Raw genomic sequence first — 22,991 nt, forward strand, 5'->3', positions numbered from 1 at the left:
AAGCCTGTGCAAATGTGCCTTTCACCCGTGGATTGCCTCAGACAGGGCGAGGCACGGAGGAGAAGGGTACTGTGGCCCACAGTGACTGCCAGGGCGGAAGAGTTTATACTTGGGATAGGAGGTGACAAGGTGACTGCTGACAGAGCTGAGAGACGTGGTTCCTGCAGTCCAGGGACCCTGTGGTTTAACTGGAGAGCAAACTCCAGGATGTCGAAGGAGAGAAAACAAATTGTTTGATTTTGGTGGTCAGGAGGGACGCATTTTTCAACATCGCGATTACTTTTGATAATTCTATGTATTTAAAATTTCAATTCTCACTTACAGTTAAAAACATTTTTGAGGTAAAACAATGAGACCTTGATACATCTGATGTCTTTTTTCCCCCAGCTACCTCTGAATAGTGGTGACGAGATTTATGAGCTCCGTGTCACTGGACGTGCCCAGGATGAGATTTTATTCTCGAATAGTACGCGCTTATCATTTGAGACCAAGAGAATGACTGTCTTCATTCAAACAGACAAGCCCCTGTATAAACCAAAGCAAGAAGTGAAGTTTCGTGTTGTTACACTCTTCTCAGATTTTAAGCCTTACAAAACTTCTTTAAACATTCTGATTAAGGTGAGTGCCAGACAGAAATAAAGCTGGGGGTTCAGGGCTTCCCTGGTGGCACGGTGGTTGAGAGTCCGCCTGCTGATGCAGGGGACGCGGGTTCGTGCCCCAGTCCGGGAGGATCCCACGTGCCGCGGAGTGGCTGGGCCCGTGAGCCATGGCCGCTGAGCCTGTACGTCCGGAGCCTGTGCTCCGCAACGGGAGAGGCCACAACAGTGAGAGGCCCGCGGACTGAAAAAAAAAAAAAAAAAAAGCTGGTGGTTCAAAGCCGTCTCACTGAAGCTCTCTTGGAAGTTCTGCTCACATCGTTGGTACTGGGATGTCTTAGGATTCACGTGGCTAAGCTTCCCTCCCAAAGTGGGATGGTTTCTCTAGGAAGGGGGATGGTACAGCACTGGGCTGAGAGCTCAGGCTCCAGAGTCAAGCCTGCTTGGGTTCCGGTCCTGGCTTCTTCATTGATTAATTCATTGTCAAACATTTATTAAACTTCTGTGTCCTCGATACAGAAGGTGAGTCCCTGCTTAAATCGACTTTTCATTCCAGTGGGTAGTGGACAGACAATAAATAAACATACAGATATGTAAAAAAAGAGTGTGTGTGTGTGTGTGTGTGAGAGAGAGAGAGAGAGAGAGAGAGAGTTTGTGTTTGCTGTTTTCTATAGGATTGTTAGAGAAGTCCTATTTGAACAGAGACCTATAGGAAATAAAAGAATGAGCCTCTACAGAGGGAATAGCATATGCAAAGGCCCTGAGGTGGGAACTTGTTAGGTGCATTGGGGGAACAAGCTTGCAGTGCACTGTTCCCCAGGAAGCGAGGGGACAGATATTAGGAGATAAGGTCAGGTACAGGTCGGTCAGCTGGATGAGGGGCTATACAGGATTTTCTTGGCTATGATATGGACTTTGGATTTTACTGTGAGTGAAATGAAAATTCACTGGAGAATTCTGAGGAGAGGCATGATGTGATCTGAGTTAACATTTTAAAAGGATCACTCTCTGCTCTAAGAAGAATAGGTGTTAGCTCTGTGACCTTGAGGAAATTAATCAACCTCTCTGAGCCTCGGTTTCCTGATTCGTAAAATGTGTAAAAATAATAACATCTTGTAAAGGTTTTTGTGAGGATTATGTGATATGATTCAAGTAAAGCATTTAGAACTGTGCCTGGCACATAGAACATGCTCACTGAACATTAGCTATTGTTGTACTAGGAGCCCCTCTGGCAGGAAGTCTTTTGGCCTCCTCTGCCTGAGTACGCTGGGCTCTGGAGGCAGCACGGTTGGCAGACTGAGTGCTTCCAGGGAGGGCCAAGCTGGAGGCAACTGACATCCGGCTGGACCTGGTTTTCTACGTTTAAGCTGAGGAGAGTATTAGACCTTTGACCAATGACATAGAAATAGGGTGACCAGTTTGCTGGGACTCTCTTGATCTTAGTACTGGAAAACCCCCTCAGTCCCAGGACATTGGTTGGCATGGACATACGTACACTACCAAATGTAAAATAGATAGCTGGTGGGAAGCAGCTGCATAGCACAGGGAGATCAGCTCAGTGCTTTGTGACCACCTAGAGGGGTGGGATAGGGAGGGTGGGAGGGAGACGCAAGAGGGAGGGGATATGGGGATGTATGTATACGTATAGCTGATTCACTTTGTTATACAGCAGAAACTGACACACCATTGTAAAACAATTATACTCCAATAAAGATGTTAAAAAAAAAAGAAAATGTGGCACAGGAAAAAGAAATGTTGTGAGGAATAACAGAATGGAAGGCAAATTTAGGCTTTTTAGTTCAGTATCTTCCTATTCTTAGTTTTTGTTGTTGTTATGAGCTAAACAAACACACAAACAAAAATCAAGCAAACAAACATGTATACATATAACTTCAAGCCAAGATGTGTTTATAGCAGATATCACATTGGTTGGCATGTTTCTTGCATGGAACAGGTATTATTTCAGAGTCAGCAGCTCTGTGAGTGTCTGCCTCTGCTGTGTTGAAATAAAGCAGGTCGCCATAGTGAACAGCATTTCTGAATTCAGGTAACTCTCTGAGCAGTTTATGGATGCCATTCATACCGCCCTTCATCATTTATCCACAAGTACTGAGAACTGACTCAACGCTCTGTGTAAATGGATGAGTTAGACGTGAATGTCTGCAAGTGTCTGGCTGCTTACAGTCGACCTGCCTCTTTCTGTCTCAGGCGAATAAAAATCAGCCCTGGATAAATTGTCTGTTGTAAGCGTTAACCCAGAACGAACCCTGCTGATTGTGATTTGTGGATTCTTTGGGTTCCTCTCTCCAATTTTGGACTTCGCCTGTCACGTTTGACTTTCCCAGAAGTGCACAGAGAGCCCTTCCTCTTGCTATTTCTTGTCCTGAGGGATCCCGCTGGCCTGGCTGCTGGGTGGTCCCCTTGGCCAGGGCAGGAGAGTTCTACCCGGAACCTACTGTGTTTGGGACCAGTGAGTGAATGCACCTGTGGGTGCCATACTCACCACAGTACTTACTCATGGGTCACAGCGTTGATGTGAATGCCCATACCCTGCACTCTTCCATCTGAAAACAGCCCTTTGGGCCAGGGTTCACCAGACTGTGATGTTTTCTTTTTCTACATCTTTCAGTATGGGACAGGTGGTTTCTTAGAAAAACTTCCCAGAGAAAAGTGGGACTGTAATGTAATGAGAGCCCCTGACTTGGATGAAATTGTACTCTCTAGCACAGCACCACCTTCAGGCAAGTGTGGAGAAGGCATCTGGGAACTGCAGGAGGCCAGCTTTTTGGGGCCCATTTACCCAGCCAAGAATGACTGACTGTAGGATGTGGCTAAGATATTGACCATCATAGCATGTTCAGGAATGTTCAGTGTTTTTTTGGGGATCATTGGGTGTTTTCCCTGACCCAGTAACTGACCTTCTCAGGAAGCAAAGGGGCTTCAGGGACCTTTTTATGGTGGAATAAACCTCTTCCCCTAATTCTGGCTTCCTGCAGCCAGTCCTTACACTATGGAAGTAAGTGCCTCCAACGCTGTGATGGCAGCTGGCACGCTGTTTTCTACCCTGGCCGCCCTTCCTGAGAAGTTGTTGCTCCTGGTATAGGTGAGTGATCTTGTGGGCACAGCTCCTAGCTTGGGGTCTGCCCTGTAACTGTGCTCTGACACTTTGGCCTGGAGCAGTGGTGACTCCTCACTTAAGTGATTTGATGTCTTTAATTCTACATGCTAGGCACACACCTTGTGCATCATCCAGGACTCTGGGGGCTGGCAGAAATATTTGCCTTCTCCAGCCAGGGAGTTGATTGCTTGGGATGGCTGACACAGGCACCTGATGGAGAGCCCAAGCTGTGCAGAGGTGACTCGAAGAGCATGAGGGGACACTTTCCCAGTGTCTCCAGCCACGTGGCTGTTCAGGCTGTGACAGGGGCACTGTTCACATCATACTTGGCTGTCCTGTGTGCATCCCAGTAGGAGGTGACCACATGCAAATGCTGGGCTCTGCTGTGATGCCACCATGTGTCACCTGTTCAAATCCTCATGTGCTCTGTAAGGACTTCTGTCATTTCTACATTCTCTGTCTCTTCCTTGTGGGTGATATGCCCAGGTCCAAGATAGCCTTGGGAAACGAGGGATTTATCTCATTCACTCGCAGCCCTGCAGATCCTCCAGGTTATCAAAGACTTCAGTTTGGATTTCCTTTGTTTGTAGGGTTGTGGGAGAAATGTGTACCTTCACCAAAATAATACATCGGTGGACTATGTGCATTTCTCTCCCTATGTTTTAAGCGACACTGGGAATTATTATTATCATTTTTTATTTTTGTCAGTGTGGTGGAAAAAAAATGTCCTTTCATTGCTTTCATTTGCATTCCCTTAATTCTTAGACAGCATATATTTATTAGCTCTTTGTATTTCTTCATTTTTGATCCTTTGAGCTCCGTAGCCATCCCAGTCTTGACAGGGGCAGGAGAGCCAGCTCTGACTGCAGTGCCTGCCCCAGGGCTTGCCAAGGATGGTGACCTGCTTATTCTTGACCCGCCTGTGGTCTTTGGTTTTTTAAAAAATTTTATTTATTTATTTTTGGCTGCATTGGGTCTTAGTTGCTGCACGCGGGCTTTCTCTAGTTGAGGCGAGCGGGGGCTACTCTTTGTTGCGGTGCGCGGGCTTCTCATTGTGGTGGCTTCTCTTGTTGCGGAGCATGGGCTCTAGGTGCATGGACTCAGTAGTTGTGGCTTGCAGGTTCAGTAGTTGTGGCTCACGGGCTCTAGAGCACAGGTTCAGTAGTTGTGGCTCACGGGCTTAGTTGCTCCGCGGCATGTGGGATCTTCCCGGACAAGGGATCGAACCCGTGTGCCCTTCATTGGCAGGCAGATTCTTAACCACTGCACCACTAGGGAAGCCCCTTGGTCTTTGGTTTTAACAATTAGTTTCTGCCTTCCTAGACCACTTCCTACTCAGTTCTCAGCATTGTACTTACCCCGACTTACACAGTCTCCCCTGCTTGCGGAGGGAGGTTTCCTCTGGCTTCTAATAACCAGGCCAACCCGCTACCTTGAGTCAGAGGATAGAGATTAGCAATCAGGGATGGTGGTGGGATGAATTGGGAGACTGGAATTGACATATATACACCAATATGTATAAAATGGATAACTAATAAGAACCTGCTGTATAAAAAAATAAATAAAATAAAATTCAAAAAAAAAAAAAGAATCAGGGAAAAAATTTGATCCCAGAGTTCATAATCCAGGGAACAAAGAAACACCAAAACCAAAAAGTAACAATGACAAAAAAACACCATAAAACCCAGATAACAAATGAGAACCTTAAACAGTAGTACATGTTAGGGGGGTAAACTCCGGGCGCATTGGGGTCTCTCCAGGGAGTGGTCACTCCTGCCTCTTGGAGGCATGTGTAGAAGGCAGGAAGCTGGAGCTTATTTCACCATCTGGACAAGGAAGGAACGGCCTTCCATGCAGCAATGGTAGAGGCCTAGGTGCATGGGCGTTTGGGGCAGATTGCAAACAAGTCTGTATGTTTGGAGGAAGATATGAGTAGAAATGTAGATGGGGTCAGCTTACTAAGTCTTGTAAACTACGCAGAGGAGTGTAGATCTCATTCTGTTGGCAAACAGAAGTCATCGTCCCCTGGTGGTCTGATATACTGGTCATAGCGAGTGTTTACTCATTGCATGTAATTTGCCAGGAACTGTGTCTGGTGTTTCAACCACTTTTCCTCAGCCACAGGTTTGTGTTTGGCAGTGGGGAAGATGTATTGGAGAGGCAAGATTGGAGGAGAGAGGTTAGTAGTTGCCATAGTTAGAAAATGGTGGCTGGACGTGAGATTTTAAAGGGACAGAGTTGACAAGGCTGGGATGGGATTGGACGGAGGGGGCGTGCTCCGGGAGAGCCTGGGAAGGCTCAGGTGTTCTTCATGCATCCCCTTGGTTAAGCACCCCCATGACACAACTTTTGTTGAATCAAGAGACACGTGGAGGGCTTCCCTGGTGGCGCAGTGGTTGAGAGTCCGCCTGCCGATGCAGGGGACATGGGTTTGTGCCCTGGTCCGGGGAGATCCCACATGCCGCGGAGCGGCTGGGCCCGTGAGCCGTGGCCGCTGAGCCTGCGCGTCTGGAGCCTGTGCTCCGCAACGGGAGAGGCCACAACCATGAGAGGCCCAGGTACCGCAAAAAAAAAGACACGTGGGTTTGAATCCTGAGTTCCATCATGTGTTGGTGCTGTGATATTGGACCAGCTGTTTGTGGTTGAGGGCTTACCTAACCTCTCTGGGCGCCCGTTTTCTCAGCTGTAATGGGAGGCTAATCCTAGGCTGGAGGAGAATCATGGTGACTGAATGACGTGGGAGTGGTGGTGACAAGGCCGAGTGCCTTTACTACGGGGGCCTGTTACCCCTACCAAGGGGTTTCCTCTCAGCAACTACATCAGCAGCAGCATAGGTTTGGTGAGGTACATGGTGTAGTGTGTCATGTAGACGGAAGTGCGCGCCAAGACTGAGAAGGTGGAGCAGAATAAAGATGCTCTCAGGAGAATATGCGAAAGGAAGTGATTTTTAGTCATCCTCTTTGGTAGTGCAGAGCTGACAGTTTCCAAGAACTCCCTGTGTCCCACATCTTGGACGTGCCTGGGGGTACTGCAGGGCCGTATTCGTAACCAGGTTGGATCCACATCGCATGGGGGGTTTTATATGGTTAACGTGCATGGTTTTCGTTGTAGGATCCCAAGTCAAATTTGATCCAACAGTGGTTGTCGGAACAAAGTGATCTTGGAGTCGTTTCCAAAACTTTCCAGTTATCTTCCCATCCGATACTTGGTGACTGGTCCATCCAAGTTCAAGTGAATGTGAGTATAAATACATTTTGTGGGGGAATGTTCAAATGTTTTAAATAGGTCCGGTGGGGAAGATATCTCTGAAGTCATTTATTTAGTGAACAGAAAAACATTAATCTGAGTATCTAGATAATTTAAGTGGTTTTATTTTTAATTTACTGTTGTTACCAATGGGTTAGCCTGTGTTATAACTGATTACAGTTTTAATCATTGTTGTCTTTTTATATAATGTAACATTTGACGGTTAAGACATTTCACATTTTACTATAAAGCTGAGTAAATATTTATTGTACTTAGTTATTGCACACATTGAGTATTTTAAAACTAAGTAATGAATACATAGCTATTATGTGGCAAATCTTATGTCTCAGAGTAATGACTTCTGATGAGAGATTGGTCTAACCTACTTTATCTTTGTTTTAAAAACTCTAGTGACCTTTAGGTCTTTAATGCATTTTGAGTTTATTTTTTTATATGGTGTTAGGGAGTGTTCTAATTTCATAAGACCAGACACTATCAAACTCTTAGAGGAAAACATAGGCAGAACACTCTATGACATAAATCACAGCAAGATCCTTTTTGACTCACCTCCTAGAGAAATGGAAATAAAGACAAAAATGAACACATGGGACCTAATGAAACTTAAAAGCTTTTGCACAGCAAAGGAAACCATAAACAAGAACAAAAGACAACCCTCAGAATGGGAGAAAATATTTGCAAATGAAGCAACTGACAAAGGATTAATCTCCCAAATATACAAGCAGCTCATGCAGCCAACAAACACATGAAAGGATGCTCAACATCACTAATCATTAGAGAAATGCAAATCAAAACTACAGTGAGGTATCACCTCACACGGGTCAGAATGGCCATCATCAAGAAATCTAGAAACAATAAATGCTGGAGAGGGTGTGGAGAAAAGGGAACACTCTTGCACTGCTGGTGGGAATGTGAATTGGTACAGCCGCTATGGAGAACGGTATGGAGGTTCCTTAAAAAACTAAGAATAGAACTACCATATGACCCAGCAATCCCACTACTGGGCATATACCCTGAGAAAACCATAATTCAAAAAGAGCCACGTGCCCCAATGTTCATTGCAGCACTATTTACAATAGCCAGGACATGGAAGCAACCTAAGTGTCCATTGACAGATGAATGGATAAAGAAGATGTGGCACATATATACAATGGAATATTACTCAGCCATAAAAAGAAAAGAAATTGAGTTATTTGCAGTGAGGTGGATGGACCTAGAGTCTGTCATACAGAGTGAAGTAAGTCAGAAGGAGAAAAACAAATACTGTATGCTAACACATATATATGGAATCTAAAAAAAAGAAGGTTCTGATGAACCTAGGGGCGGGACAGGAATAAAGACACAGACGTAGAGAATGGACTTGAGGACACGGGGAGGGGGAAGGGTAAGCTGGGATGAAGTGAGAGGGTGGCATGGACATATATATACTACCAAATGTAAAATAGATAGCTAGTGGGAAGCAGCCGCATAGCACAGGGCGATCAGCTCGGTGCTTTGTGACCACCTAGAGGGGTGGGATAGGGAGGGTGGGAGGGGATATGGGGATATATGTATATGTATAACTGATTCACTTTGTTGTACGGTAGAAACTAACACACCATTGTAAAGCAATTACACTCCAATAAAGATGTTAAAAGCAAAAGCAAAAACAAAACCAAAACTCTAGTGACCTTAACAGCTCCATCAGTCTTCTGCTCCCCTATGCTTCTTTCTGCCCAGCTCCCCCGCTTGCTTCCTGTATGTGCTGCCAACTCCTATGGCTTCGACATCTAACAGGGCAGGGGCACTAGAACGCCCTCCGTGTCTCCGCCTCGAGTTTTCTCTGGTGCATCACTCTGTGGTGTTTGAAGATTCATTGAATATTTTCTAATTTTTTTCTTTGGAATTTATTAAAATGTATATAAAGTCACAAATGAGAGCTTTAAAAATTCTATTAGAACAGGGCTTCTCACTTTTGACATTACGGTAAAAAATTCTTTGTTGCGGGGCTGTCCTGTGCACTGTGGGACGTTTAGCAGCATCTCTGACCTTTGCCCACTAAATGCCAGTAGCAGCTGTCCCCTCCCTCCAAGTCGTGACAGCCAGAGATGTCTCCAGATGTCACCAAATGTCCCCTTCGAAAAATGCCCTCTCCCTCCTCCTTCGAGAGCCACTTTATTAGAAGGAATAGTCATTCATTAGCAGGTGGCCTGAGGTAAGATAAAAGTACCAAGTACCTAATAAATTAAAACTTAAAAAATTTTCCTTTAGTTAGCATTTTCGGGGGCCACATTTTAGAAGCAGAACTAGGTCCCCTTAGCACATGTTTTTTGAGCGTCTGCCTGAAGGTGAGGATCACGCCGGGCTCGTGGAGAGTTTGTGCCACAGAGGAAGTGAGGAAGCGTCCAAGGAATTATGGGTGCTGAGAGCGTGGGTGATGAACGCTGGGGGGACCAGACACTGGAGCTTGTAGAAAAGGCGGACAGAGTAGGTGTTTGTGAGACGTAGGAGAGAGGAGGGTTTGTGTCGAGGCAGGGAAGGTGGAGGAGAGCCCCGGGGTCTGGGGACTGGGGAGCACGGAGGGACTGGAGCATGCCGAGGATGCTGGGAGCTGCAGATTAGGAGGCGTGTCGTGAGTTTTAAGGAGTTAGGACTTTATTCTCTGTTCCCACGTTTTGGTTTCATGATCATTTCCCCAGGAATCGGCTGTTTGTCCATCCATCCATCTAGCCATTCATCCATCCACCCGTCCATCCATCCATCCATCTACCATCCTCCATCAGATATGTGTTGAGGGCTTAGAGTGTGGTGATATGATACCAGGAAGGCTAACATCTGATCTCTGTCTTCAAAGACTATTGCGGGGAGATGACTAATATGACAAAGTGAAGTGACACAAGGGTGACAGAGGGACACGAGGTGGTGCAATAGCAGAGGACTTGTGAGGCGCTCAGTCAGTGAGGCCCGTCAGGTGCCTCCAAGGAGCGAGTCTCACTCAGGCCGCCTGGGGATAGAGACGGTCTGTTGTCAGCATGAGCACCTGTGCTTTGGGGCCAGCGGCTTCCCCATTCCCCTCGCTTCTCTCCAGCCTCTAGGCTGTTCTCTGGTCCAGATCTGGACTGAGCGCATTGGCTTAGCCTAATAACCATGTCCTCAGAGTACTACAAGCAAGCCTCTGCCTGGGTGGCTGGCAGCCCGCAGACGGGTCACTGGGTCAGATGTCCATCGCTGGCCCATTCCAAGGCCACCTCTGCACAGTGACCAGGTCTCAGCCTTGTGGGTAGCAGCCTCTCTGGGATTCCTTTGTTCAGTGCGTGGTACACAGAATATGTACCAGGGGAGAGAGGAGACTAGAATAGTGGAGAAAGGCTGGGAGATGTGAGACTGTAGGGTGAAAGAATTACCGGATTTCTCATGTAGTAGTTTGTGGACTTGACTTCCCCTATTGCTTTAATAGGAAAAAAAAGATAAATGCTCTTAAGGAAATTCAAGTGCTTGAAAAATTAAAAAACATTCACAAAATCTGGTCCTTGCCCACCTCTTTGGCCTTGTTAAGGGCCACCCTTACCCTTGAACTCTGTGCTTTTGATGTATTATTCCTTAAGTTTCTTAAACTCGCCAGTCTGTCCTGTCCCAGAGCCTTCCAGGCAGGCTGCTTCCTCTGCCTGGAACGCTGTTTTACTGCTGTTTTTCTAGCTCCTTGCTTTTGTCCTCAGGCATTATCTTTGATGGCCTGGCGCCTCTGGACGTTTGCGTAGCACACTGTGCTTCTCTTGGTCCATTCCTGTCACTTGATTGGCAGGACCTGATACGCAGAGTCTGTATGAGGTCTGTAGGCAGAGTCTTGTTCCCCTGTGTCTTAGAGACAGCATGGTTCTTTGCACAAGGTAGAAGTCAGTACTTGTTAAATGAATGCGTGAAAGCTATATCATAGTCATTGGTCTTGAACTAAATATAATGTCTCCTTTTCCACATTCTATGAACATCTTTTTTTTTTTTTTTTTTGTGGTACGTGGGCCTCTCACTGTTGTGGCCTCTCCTGTTGTGGAGCACAGGCTCCGGATGCGCAGGCTCAGCGGCCATGTCTCACGGGCCCAGCCGCTCCGCGGCATGTGGGATCTTCCCGGACCGGGACACGAACTCGCGTCCCCTGCATCAGCAGGCGGACTCTCAACCACTGCGCCACCAGGGAAGCCCCATCTTTATCTTTTTGAAGACAGGCATATTGATCAGGAACTTATTAGTGGTGATGTCATGTTTTTTCCTTCCATCTTTATTGAGATATAATTGACAAATACAATTGTAAGATATTTAAAGTGTACAATGTGATGATTTAATATACATATACATTGTAAAAGGATCCCCCCTAGGTGATACAATGTTAAGGCACACAACTAAGGGAAAATAAGCCCCGTTATTAAAAAAAAAAAAAAAAAAGACTCCTCCAATGGCCACCAGAGGTCAGTATAGTCAAAGAAATGTTATGACAAGAGAACTGGATCCAGCCTTGGTCTCTGGTTTATCTTTCCTTGACTCCTGCACAGCATTCAAGGACTTTATATTGCTTATTATGAAACTCTTTTCCTTTTAGCTGTGAATAATTATTATGGAGGATATATATTTATTATTTAAACAATCTACCATTATAGACCATATTTTTATTTTCCCAAGGCAGTGACCATTCTTAGTGTAAATTTTAGGGAGGGGAAAATAATTATTTTCAGGACACTGTTTTGAAATCCCATTTTGTCTCTAGAAAAAATATGGCCTGATTTTAGTATTACTACTGAAGGACAATGTATACAGGACTTACCAGAGCTTTGATTTGTAGTGACATGCAGATAATCAGAGTGGCATTATTATAAAGCAAGTCTTGATGATTCTTATTTTTAAGCCCTCTTAAAGTTAGTAAAATTTAGTAAGAACTCTGACCTTTTTGTGTGTTATTTATGCATATACTTAATCTATATGATTGCATCGGATGGGACTTGTTCTTTGCTGCTTTGGGAGCAATCACCGTCCCTGCCGGCTCTCCCACACTTTGGTCCCTTCCACGTCTCCAGGCCCTTTTCCATCAGTTCTCCCTTAACTTCCTGGAGCACCAGACCCTCCCCGCAGAGGGAAGGGGTTTATTTTAGCCATAATACCCCTCCACAGACATGTGTTTTACAGAGTTGTTATACATCATGTACATTATAGGTCAAGTGGGGAAATGTGCTCTAAGTTGATAATCATCTTACAAATACACCTTGGGAAGATGATTTGTTTTAAAAGTCAGGCATTGCTTGTATTTTCGTTTTTTTTGTAGTATTTCTCTAGTTGCCTTATCTCTTGACTGGTATCCTTGGTTCTCCCAAATAGTTGCAAATGTTTTTTTTTTCTCCCTATTTTTTAAATTGTGGTAAAATATACATAACAGGAGATTTACTGTCTTAACTATTTTTAAGTGTACAGTTCAATGGTATTAAATACATTCACAATGTTTTGCAACAATATAGTACATCATCCATCTCCAGAACTCTTTTCATCTTGCAGAACTGAAACTCTGTACCTACGAAGCAATAACTGCACATTTCCCTCCTTCCAGCCCTGCCCTCACGTCCCGGCACCCATCGTTCTACTTTCTGTCTCTATGATTTTGACTACTCTAAGTACCTCATAGAAGTAGACTCATAGAGTGTATGTCTTTTTGTGACTTTATTCCACTTAGTTTAATGTCTTCAAGGCTCATCCAGGTTAAGGTTATAGCACGCGTCAGAATTTCCTTCCTTTTTAAGGCTGACGCATCTTCTGTTGTATGTATATTCCGGATTTAGTTGCAAATTTTCTGGCACCTTTGATTATAAATTGTATTCCAGGTTACTAGAAGGCAGTTTTAGACGTTCTTTAAAAGAGAGGCTGGCGCTGGAGTCTGAGCACCAGGCTCCCAGGAGGCAGGAGGGATCTTACCACACTGCCCTCTCCCTTGGGCAGCCTCGGCTGGCCCAGAGTTTCAGGTCTCTGGGCGACTCAAGCATCGGTGTCACACTCCTCTGAGGACCCGAAGGAAGAGCACTGAGAGAGCCCTGCTTCTGGATATCGCGGCCCTGCGCCTTCCTTCCTTGGGAGAAGACAGCGTGTCTTTACTCCCAGAGTGGCTGGTACAGCTCCCGCTGCTGGGACTTAGCCGTGGTTCCCAAGCACTCGTGTGCCTGGGAACCCGCTGATGGCAGCTCTCCTTCAAGTTGCGCAGCCCGGCGCCCCGCCCCCAGACAGCAAGTCAGTATCGCAGGCAGCGACCTAGCAGTTCGCATTTTACATTAGCACCTAGGGAATCCTATTTGTTTTCAGGACCACGTTTTGAGAAGTGCTGCTGTGTGCCCACAGCTAGGCACCTTCGGGTTCTGTCTCTTCCAGTGAGAGGCGGTGGTGGGTAGTGGAAAAGGCACACCCCTGATTCGTTCTTGGAACTCCCTGATGGTGAGACGGAGCTACTTACTTGACCCCTCTAAGTGAGTAGCTCCGCTCGGCCCCCTGGCAGCCTAGACTTTCTAAAGCAGATGATACAAATAGATGGAGAGATATACCATGCTCCTGGATTGGAAGAATCAATATTGTGAAAATGACTCTACTACCCAAAGCAATCTACAGATTCAGTGCAATCCCTATCAAACTACCACTGGCATTTTTCACAGAACTAGAACGTAAAATTTCAAAATTTGTTCGGAAAAACAAAAGACCCCGAATAGCCAAAGCAATCTTGAGAACGAAAAACGGAGCTGGAGGAATCAGGCTCCCTGACTTCAGACTATACTACAAAGCTACAGTAATCAAGACAGTGTGGTACTGGCACAAAAACAGAAAGATAGATCAATGGAACAGGATAGAAAGCTCAGAGATAAACCCACGCACATATGGTCAACTTATCTTTGATACAGGAGGCAGGAATGTACAGTGGAGAAAGGACAGCCTCTTCAATAAGTGGTGCTGGGAAAACTGGACACGGACGTGTAAAAGTATGAGATTAGATAATTCCCTAACACCATACACAAAAATAAGCTCAAAATGGATTAAAGACCTGAATGTAAGGCCAGAAACTATCAAACTCTTAGAGGAAAACATAGGCAGAACACTCTATGATATAAATCACAGCAAGATCCTTTTGGACCCACCTCCTAGAGAAATGGAAATAAAAACAAAGATAAACAAATGGGACCTAATGAAACTTCAAAGCTTTTGCACAGCAAAGGAAACCATAAACAAGACCAAAAGACAACCCTCAGAATGGGAGAAAATATTTGCAAATGAAGCAACTGACAAAGGATTAATCTCCAAAATTTATAAACAGCTCATGCAGCTCAATAGCCAAAAAACAAACAACCCAATCCAAAAATGGGCAGAAGACTTCAATAGGCATTTCTCCAAAGAAGATATACAGACTGCCAACAAACACATGAAAGAATGCTCAACATCATTAATCATTAGAGAAATGCAAATCAAAACTACAATGAGATATCATCTCACAGCAGTCAGAATGGCCATCATCAAGAAATCTAGAAACAATAAATGCTGGAGAAGGTGTGGAGAAAAGGGAACACTCTTGCACTGCTGGTGGGAATGTGAATTGGTACAGCCACTATGGAGAACAGTATGGAGGTTCCTTAAAAAACTAAAAATAGAACTACCATATGACCCAGCAATCCCACTACTGGGCATATACCCTGAGAAAACCATAATTCAAAAAGAGGCATGCACCAAAATGTTCATTGCAGCTCTATTCACAATAGCCCGGAGCTGGAAACAACCTAAGTGTCCATCATCGGATGAATGGATAAAGAAGATGTGGCACATATATACAATGGAATATTCCTCAGCCATAAAAAGAAACGAAACTGAGCTATTTGTAATGAGGTGGATAGACCTAGAGTCTGTCATACAGAGTGAAGTAAGTCAGAAAGAGAAAGACAAATACCGTATGCTAACACATATATATGGAATTAAAAAAAATGTCATGAAGAACCTAGGGGTAAAACGGGAATAAAGACACAGACCTACTTGAGAATGGACTTGAGGATATGGGGAGGGGGAAGGGTAAGCTGTGACAAAGCGAAAGAGCGGCATGGACATATATACGCTACCAAACGTAAGGTAGATAGCTAGTGGGAAGCAGCCGCAGAGCACAGGGAGATCAGCTCGGTGCTTTGTGACCGCCTGGAGGGGTGGGATGGGGAGGGTGGGAGGGAGGGAGATGCATGAGGGAAGGGATGTGGGAACAGATGTATATGTGTGACTGATTCGCTTTGTTATAAAGCAGAAACTAATAAAAAAAATTAAAAAAAATAAAGCAGATTTGGGGTCACGGTCTCAATTTTTATAGCAGCTTTTCTGGAGATTTGGATACACAGCCTGTGTAGGAACCCCTGAACCAGACGACCTCTTAGTCTCTTCTGGCTGCAACTGACTGCAGTTTCTCAGCCCTTGTTTTTTTTTTTTGAATTTTTTTAACATCTTTATTGGAGTATAATTGCTTTACAATGGTGTGTTAGTTTCTGCTTTATAACAAAGTGAATCAGTTATACATATGTTCCCATATCTCTTCCCTCTTGCGTCTCCCTCCCACCCTCCCTATCTCACCCCTCTAGGTGGTCACAAAGCACTGAGCTGATCTCTCCATGCAATGTGGCTGCTTCCCACTAGCTATCGATTTTATGTTTGGTAGTGTATATATGTCCATGCCACTCTCTCATTTTGTCCCAGCTTACCCTTCCCCCTCCCCATATCCTCAAGTCCATTCTCTAGTAGGTCTGTACCATATGCTAACACATATATATGGAATTTAAGAAAAAAAATGTCATGAAGAACCTAGGGGTAAGACAGGAATAAAGACACAGACCTACTAGAGATTTCTGTTTGTTTTTAAAGAGAGCATGCTTCTAGTTCGTACTTTTCTACTGAGGAAACCAGTTTGTCCCTTGTACAGCATAATGTATTTGGTGCTGCAAATTGTGAAACTTCTTAGGGTGTGAATGTGCTTGTGGCACAGGATGCCTGGACCAGGATCCTTCCACCTGGAGCCCTGTGTTGCAGACAATAGTCTGTGTCTTGGTTGTTGGTTAGATCCATTCTTCCCAAGTCCTATCACTATGAGTAATTATCGGGTATAGAACAACTTCAGTTCTTTGGATGTTTAGTTCCAGTCTTGATGGGTACCAGAATATTTGTGATTCTTTCTAATGAGGGAAGGGATTCAGGAAAATGCTGTCTTCTGGGGAGATTCTGGTTTCTCCCTTTTCACTCTCAGTAGATAATCTCCCTTTCTACTTTGTAAAGAAAACACATGTCATCAGATAGGAGTTTCTTTAAATTTCTCTGCCACGTTTACATATCTACCTTGTCTGCACCCATCTCATGCTTATCCTTTTCTTTTACAGAAAAGATATAATTCTTTATATCTAAGACCAAATCCTTGACCTCTTCACGGGCTTCTCCTTTCTCCTGCTTTCTCAAAAACCTTACAGTCTCCCAAAGACCACGCTGGAAATCTCAAAATCTCAAAAGATAAACTGAAGCATATTAAAAAATTTGAGTTTATTTGAGCAGAAATCGATTGGAATTGGCAGTGCCAAACTGGAAGTGGTTGGAGAGTCCCCTCATTCAAGAGGTGGAGAGACTTTATAGAGAAAAGATGGAAGCAAAGAAAGGAAATCATAGATTGACCATAGCTTAAAGCCTAGGTGACTGTTTCTGATTGGTTGTCCTTAGCATTTTGATTTCATAACCGTGAGGCATTCACAGGCTTAGATCCTGGTTTGTTTACGTAGGGCCCCCACGGCACGAGAGCCCCATCAGTCCAATGGCCTCCTTATTTAATTAACTGAAACCTTTTACCCCTCTTTCTCCTTTGCCCCAATCATGACCCAGTCAGTCACTGAACCTAATACTTCTTCCTTTAAAGTGTCTCTTGAATTCATCCATCCCTCTTTAGTTTTTGTTGCCCCCTAAAGCAGTCCCCTGTTACCCTCAGACTGGACCATTATGACCTAACATAGAAGGTAGTCATGTATTTGGTAAACAGCTGCGAGCCCCTGGGAGTCTCCCTGACTTCAGTTCCTTTCCCTTTAATCACCCCACATGCTGTGATCTCCCTAAAGTACTACTTTAATCATATTGCTGCCTAAAAACTTTCTGCAAAAATCAATAATAAGACAACAAATATCGATGATTTCTTTTGTTTGGGACTTTATCATAAACATGTCATTCTTTCTACTGAATAATGTTTGGGTGTTTTTACACTGACCATGCATTACTTTCATAATCAGTGGGAAATAATGAAAGTATCATTTTAATATCTTTTATAATTTGAGAGAATCACTCACATACATTTTTGCTTTCTCTGTCCTCAGAAGTCTGGTATGAAATTTATAACATTGACATTCAGAGTAAAATAAAAGTTACTAGAGCCTCCCATTGTCTACAGATGAAATCTAACACGTTAGCCAGATGTCCAGTACCCTCCACAGCTTGACCCACAAACTCCTCCAATTTTCTCTTCGACGACTTTGTTACTGAGCTCAGGCTCAGGTGCAGAAAGCCAGACTCTGACAGCCAGTATTTGCAGCAAAGTAGGGGTTTATTTCAGGGTGCCCAGCAAGGGAGTGGGGGACAAGCGTCAGGTCCACTCCAACCTAGTCTGTGAGTTGGGGTGTTTTTAAAGGAAAAGAACAAAGACGCCGCGCTTAATCATCATCTTGTGACATTTCTTTATTTAACCCTGGCCTAAAGACCAAATACAGCCCAATGCCTGTTTTTGTAAATAAAGTTTTGTTGGCACACAGTCGGTCTCATTTGTTTGTGTTGTTTCTGGCTGTTTTTGTTGCACCGGCAGAGTTGAGAAGTTATGACAAGGACCATATGGCTTGCAAAGCCTAAAATATTTACTGCCTGGCCCTTTATAGATAAAATTTGCAGATTCCTGTTCTAGACCAATAAACGTACTCAGTGTCAGTGTTTTCGTGTTTATCTGTGGCATAAATGGCTGCTACTTCTCTGAATTATTATTAATTTAAAATATTTCAGTATCTTCTACATTTTTTTAAAAGTCTTTATTGAATTTGTTACAGTATTGCTTCTGTTTTATGTTTTGGTTTTTTTTTTGGTCGAGAGGCATGTGGGATCTTAGCTCCCTGACCAGGGATTGAGCCCACACCCCCTGCATTGGAAGGCAAAGTCTTAACCACTGGACCTCCAGGGAAGTCCCTCTTCTACATTCTTGATTATATATTTTGTAAAAATATTTTATAAAAACAACGAAACTCATTGTGAAAATTGGTATGGCCTGATTGCCTAATGACCACATGCTGAAAATGACAAAACTCATTTCTGCTTTCCAAACCCCTTGGACAGTAAAATAATTTATTTCTAGATTATGCAAATAATTATGCAAATAATTTATTTGCATTTTACCACTTATAAACACCCTGGGAAAACCTCATCTGGTACAAAGCACACTGTCAGCACTCAGTTACACGATGATTTCTTGATTTATTGGAACAATTTAAATGGCAGTGAAAAGAAGTGCTTTTCTCCCACTTTTTCTTCAGTTTTCCATGATGGCTGGCTTCTTCCATTCCCTGACATTCATATTCCTTCTAAATGCAGGGCAGAGAGTTAAGCTTACTCCATGGGTCACTTGACAAATGGCTGTGCCTCCTCAGGGTAGTCTGAAGGTTATTTCAATTTCTTGCAGGAGATGCTGTAGAATAATTGAGGCTAAGCTGATGAGCCCCCAGTATCAGAACCAGCCTGGGGACAAAATTCAATGCGTTCATTCATTAATACATACATTCATTCAACAAACCTTGAAAGCATGCTGAATTAGGTGCTGTGCCCTCAATGACTTCATAGTCTGTTTCCGGTGATGGGCACAAAGCAGATAATTGTAGTATCTGTGTTAAGTAAAGTGATAGAGTTATACACAGGGTATTATGGGAGAGAAGGGGCTCTAACCCAGCACGAGGAGAGGCGATCACGAAAAGGTCCCTGGTGGAGGCTTAACCCAGATAAAGGAGTCCAGGATGTTCTGTAGAACCTTCAGGTGGAGGTGTCCCGAAGGGGGATTTGAGTCTGAATCTCCAGCTTGAGGGATGCCCAGAGATAAAGGGTTAGGAGTGTTTAGTGTAGAGATGACAGTTACCACCATGAGAGTTGATGAGCTCACTTATCAAGAGCGCTGGGGTCAGGATGCAAAGGGCCAACCTTTCAAGATCAGAAAGAAAGGACCGTTAAGGCAACAAGTCAGAAAGGTACTTAAGAGTACCAGGAGAACAGAAGATGTGACAGTGTTTACAGACTGAATGAAGGGGAGGAGACTAACCAGGGAGATGGAGAATCTAGGAATTGTCAGGGCTGACTGGTAACGTAGGAGGCAGGAAGGGAGAATTGATTTCAAATGTAAACTAATGTAACTACTTGTTTGTTAAATAATTGCCTAAAAGTTGGTTTCAAGGCTGTTTAAAGGAGACCCAAACAAATTAGTTGATTTTCCACGTTTGTCAAAGCTAGCACTTTTTATTCAATCTAATACACGTTATTTGAGAACTTTTTTGGTATCAGGCAGTCTGTTAGGTTGGCAACTCAAGGGATAAACTATGAAGGATAAAAACATGGTGTAACATGGACCTGGCTCTCAAAGAACTTGCAGCAAGATAAGCCATGTGTCTAAATAATCAGGATACAGGGTGAAAAGTGACAAAGAAAGGAGGACTAAAGTGCATGGAGGCATAGAGATTACTTTTAGATTGGGGATCCAGAGAAGCAGTAATATTTGAGCCAAGTCTTGGAAGGTGGGCAGAGGTGGAAGTGAGTGTAAGTCAGGTATAGGGGAGAGTGAGAGCAGAAGCACAGTGCATGAAACTCCAGGGCACTGTCAGCCTTGCAGTATCACACTGGACTGTGTCTGCTCCATTTCTAGACTGAACTTCTGATGCTGAGGACTGTAATTAACCTTTACAGAGCCTCACATGGTGTTTTATGTATAGTACTCACTTGGTGTTTGCTATATGAACTTAACTTGACGAACAGACATCATCATTGTTAAATTGCTTATTCCACAGCCTTACCTGTGCTTTACCTCAGTTGTAAAGCAAAAAGTAACTTAAAGACTAGAATTCTTTTTTTTAATATTTATTTTATTTTTATTGATTTATTTATTAGGTTGCCTAGGGTCTTAGTTGCGCCATCTTTTTGTTGTCATGCGTGGGCTCCAGAGCACGTGGGCTCAGTAGTTGCGGTGCGTGGGCTTACTTAGCCTGTGGCATGTGGGATCTTAGCTCCCCGACCAGGGGTTGAACCTGCTTCCCCTGCATTGGAAGGCGGATTCTTAACCACTGGACCACCAGGGAAGTCCCAAGACTAGAATTCTTATGTTATCAGTAAAACAGGTATTAAAGGTAGATTGCCTTCTTGATTTGATTTTTGAGGATGACAAATCAGAACTTATAAATGACTCAAAGACATGTAATTTATAACATTCCTTTATATGACATGAAAACACTTTAAGATAGAAGTGACAAATGTGGAGATTCTTGAAGACTGATCAACACAATTTCTTTGGGGTCTACTTTAAATGACAACACTGAAGCCAAGTTTTAGACAATTATTTTGTTGGCATATAAGTAGTTATATTTGTCTTATACTTTGAAATGAACTGTATCCTTCTTTTAGGATTAAAAAATAGTTTGCTGGTGTACAGTTTATTTATTTATTAAAATTTTATTTATTTTTTATTGAGGTATAGTTGATTTATACTATCATGTTAGTTTAGGTCATGTACAGTTACTTCAGGTTAAACAAATATGATTTAAAAAAAAGCCAATATCTTGTAGCTGCATCTGTGTATTTGCTTTGATAAACTTAGGGAATCAGAATTGGAATACACATTTCATTGGTGGAATTTCTTAGCTATCTTGAAGTAGTTCTACTTAATGTGTTACCTATGATTAGGAACGGAGAAATAGAAATATGAGGAGTTGGAAAAAAAAGATATTCTAGGCCACACGTTTTCCTGTTGATACTGGAAAGGGAAATAATTAACAATATCTGTTAAAGTAGGGTAGAGTGTACTGATTTAAGGATTACAGTAGAAAATACTTCAAGGAATTAGGAAGATAAAGGGTGTTGGTCCATGATGATTTTGCATCCTTGACTATTTTATATATTCTTCATTGGTTTGCTTTGATAGGGATAGACAAACCAAATTTGAAGTCATTTCCTGTTAGTTTGTCATGTGTTATCCTTGCTTGATAAATTCCTAAATTATCTAATTTAATCTTGTTCTCATTTCACAAATGAGGGAAGTCAGGTTAAGTGGTTTGTTTCAATGACCTGCAGTGACTTAAAGAGACAGGTCACCTTTTTATGTTAGTGGATTGTTAAAAAAAACTCATGAAATTCACAGACTTCATGTTGCAGATAACTAAAAATAAACTTCTGCAAAGTTAAAATAAATTGTTTTGCTCGTTAAATAATTATAAATGTAATTAAAAATGTTTTCTAAATGTTTTTGTGAGGTAAGTAAGCAAGCAAAGTAATTAAATAAGAACTCATATATTTTCTTGTCTTTTTTTTCTTCTTCCCAATAGGACCAGACATATTATCAGTCATTTCAGGTTTCAGAATATGGTAAGAGTTCTTCAACTTATTTTGATGGAAAACACATTTATTACTTTCCACAGAGATAAGAGAAATTTCTAAGAGATGTATTATTTAAAGTAAAAATCCCAATGGATTTTTACCAGGTAAAATCCTAGTATTTCCTATAGGTCTGAACATTTTTTCTTTATAGAGTGAAGTAGGAATAAGATTGGCTGTAGTCCCATTATCCTGCTCTTTCGTATGTATAGTTATTCGGTTTTTCTACTTTGTTGTGATCATAACATATTTAAAATTTTGTACGGTGTTTTTTTAAAAGCATAACCACAGTCATTTCCCATATCTTTCACTTGGTCAGCACTGGTGAAGATAGGGTTTAACTTGGGTAAATCCTCTTCCTGCAGGTGCCACATTTGTAATATCGCATTTGGAAACATGTAGGTGTAAGCAATGTGCGACCCAAGTGTTTTGTTGGAGGATGGAGAGGAAGGAAATCGGAGAGCGAAGGCATAGGACCCCAAAATTAGTTGTACTTTGAACAGCTGTTTTGAGGTTGCACACAGCTTTTTCATAGGATTTGCGTTACTTTTTGAGATTGTGTCTCATTCAGGCAATAGAAATTCTGGAAAGTCGTTTGCTCGCACCTTTGTGGCTCTGGTCCATGCATCCCATACAGCACTGTCACAGTTCAGCCTCATGATCACCTAGAACAGGGAGCAGCAAAGCTTTTTCCTGTTAATTGCCAGATAGTAAAACTTTATGCTCTGTGGGCCATACGGCTCTGTCTTAACCACTCAACTTGGCTGTTGTAGCACGAAGCAGCCGTAGACAATATGTAAGTGAAAGTGGTTGTGATCCAATGCAGTTTTATTTATGGACGTGGAAATTTGGATTTCATATAATTTTCCCATGTCCTGAAATAGTCTTCTTTTGATTGTTTCCAACCAATTGGAAATGCAAAACCCATTCTTAGCTCATGCTGGTTGTTTACTGACCCCCAGTCTGGAACTGTGTTGTCCAGTTCAGGGGTCACTCACCACGTTGGCTGCTGAGCACTTGAAATATGGCTGGTCTAAATGGAGATGTGCTCTAAGCATGTAGAATGCCAAATTTTGATGATGGTATAAAAAAAGAAAGAAAAATAGCTCATTAATAATAATTATTTGTATTGATTACATGTTGAAATGATAATATTTTGGATATATGGCTTTAGGTAAAATATTACAAAAATTAATTTCATCTGCTTCTTTTTCCTTTTTAAATGTGGCTACTAGAAATTTAAAACTACACCATGTGGCTCACATTTTGTTTCTTTTGAACAGCCCCGATCTAGAGGAATAAATCAGAGGTGGCTGAGGCTTTTATAGGCTATTTTTATTTCACATAGAGGCAGTGCTGGGTGGCTG

General features: G+C 42.9%; 1 protein-coding gene across 1 annotated transcript in view; it reads left to right on the forward strand.

Annotated features, from left to right (window-relative positions):
* The window catches only part of CD109 (CD109 molecule), a 128,155-nt gene that overhangs the window by 26,415 nt on the left and 78,749 nt on the right, over positions 1-22,991 (forward strand). Inside the window, exons 4-6 of the mRNA XM_082633497.1 lie at positions 388-618; positions 6,826-6,951; positions 21,576-21,615. Coding sequence (XP_082489623.1) covers positions 388-618; positions 6,826-6,951; positions 21,576-21,615 — 397 coding nt within the window. The remainder of the gene's footprint in view (positions 1-387; positions 619-6,825; positions 6,952-21,575; positions 21,616-22,991) is intronic.

This window comes from Mesoplodon mirus, assembly GCF_964341445.2.
Source record: "Mesoplodon mirus genome assembly, chromosome: 10".
Taxonomy (NCBI): Eukaryota; Metazoa; Chordata; class Mammalia; order Artiodactyla; family Ziphiidae; genus Mesoplodon; species Mesoplodon mirus.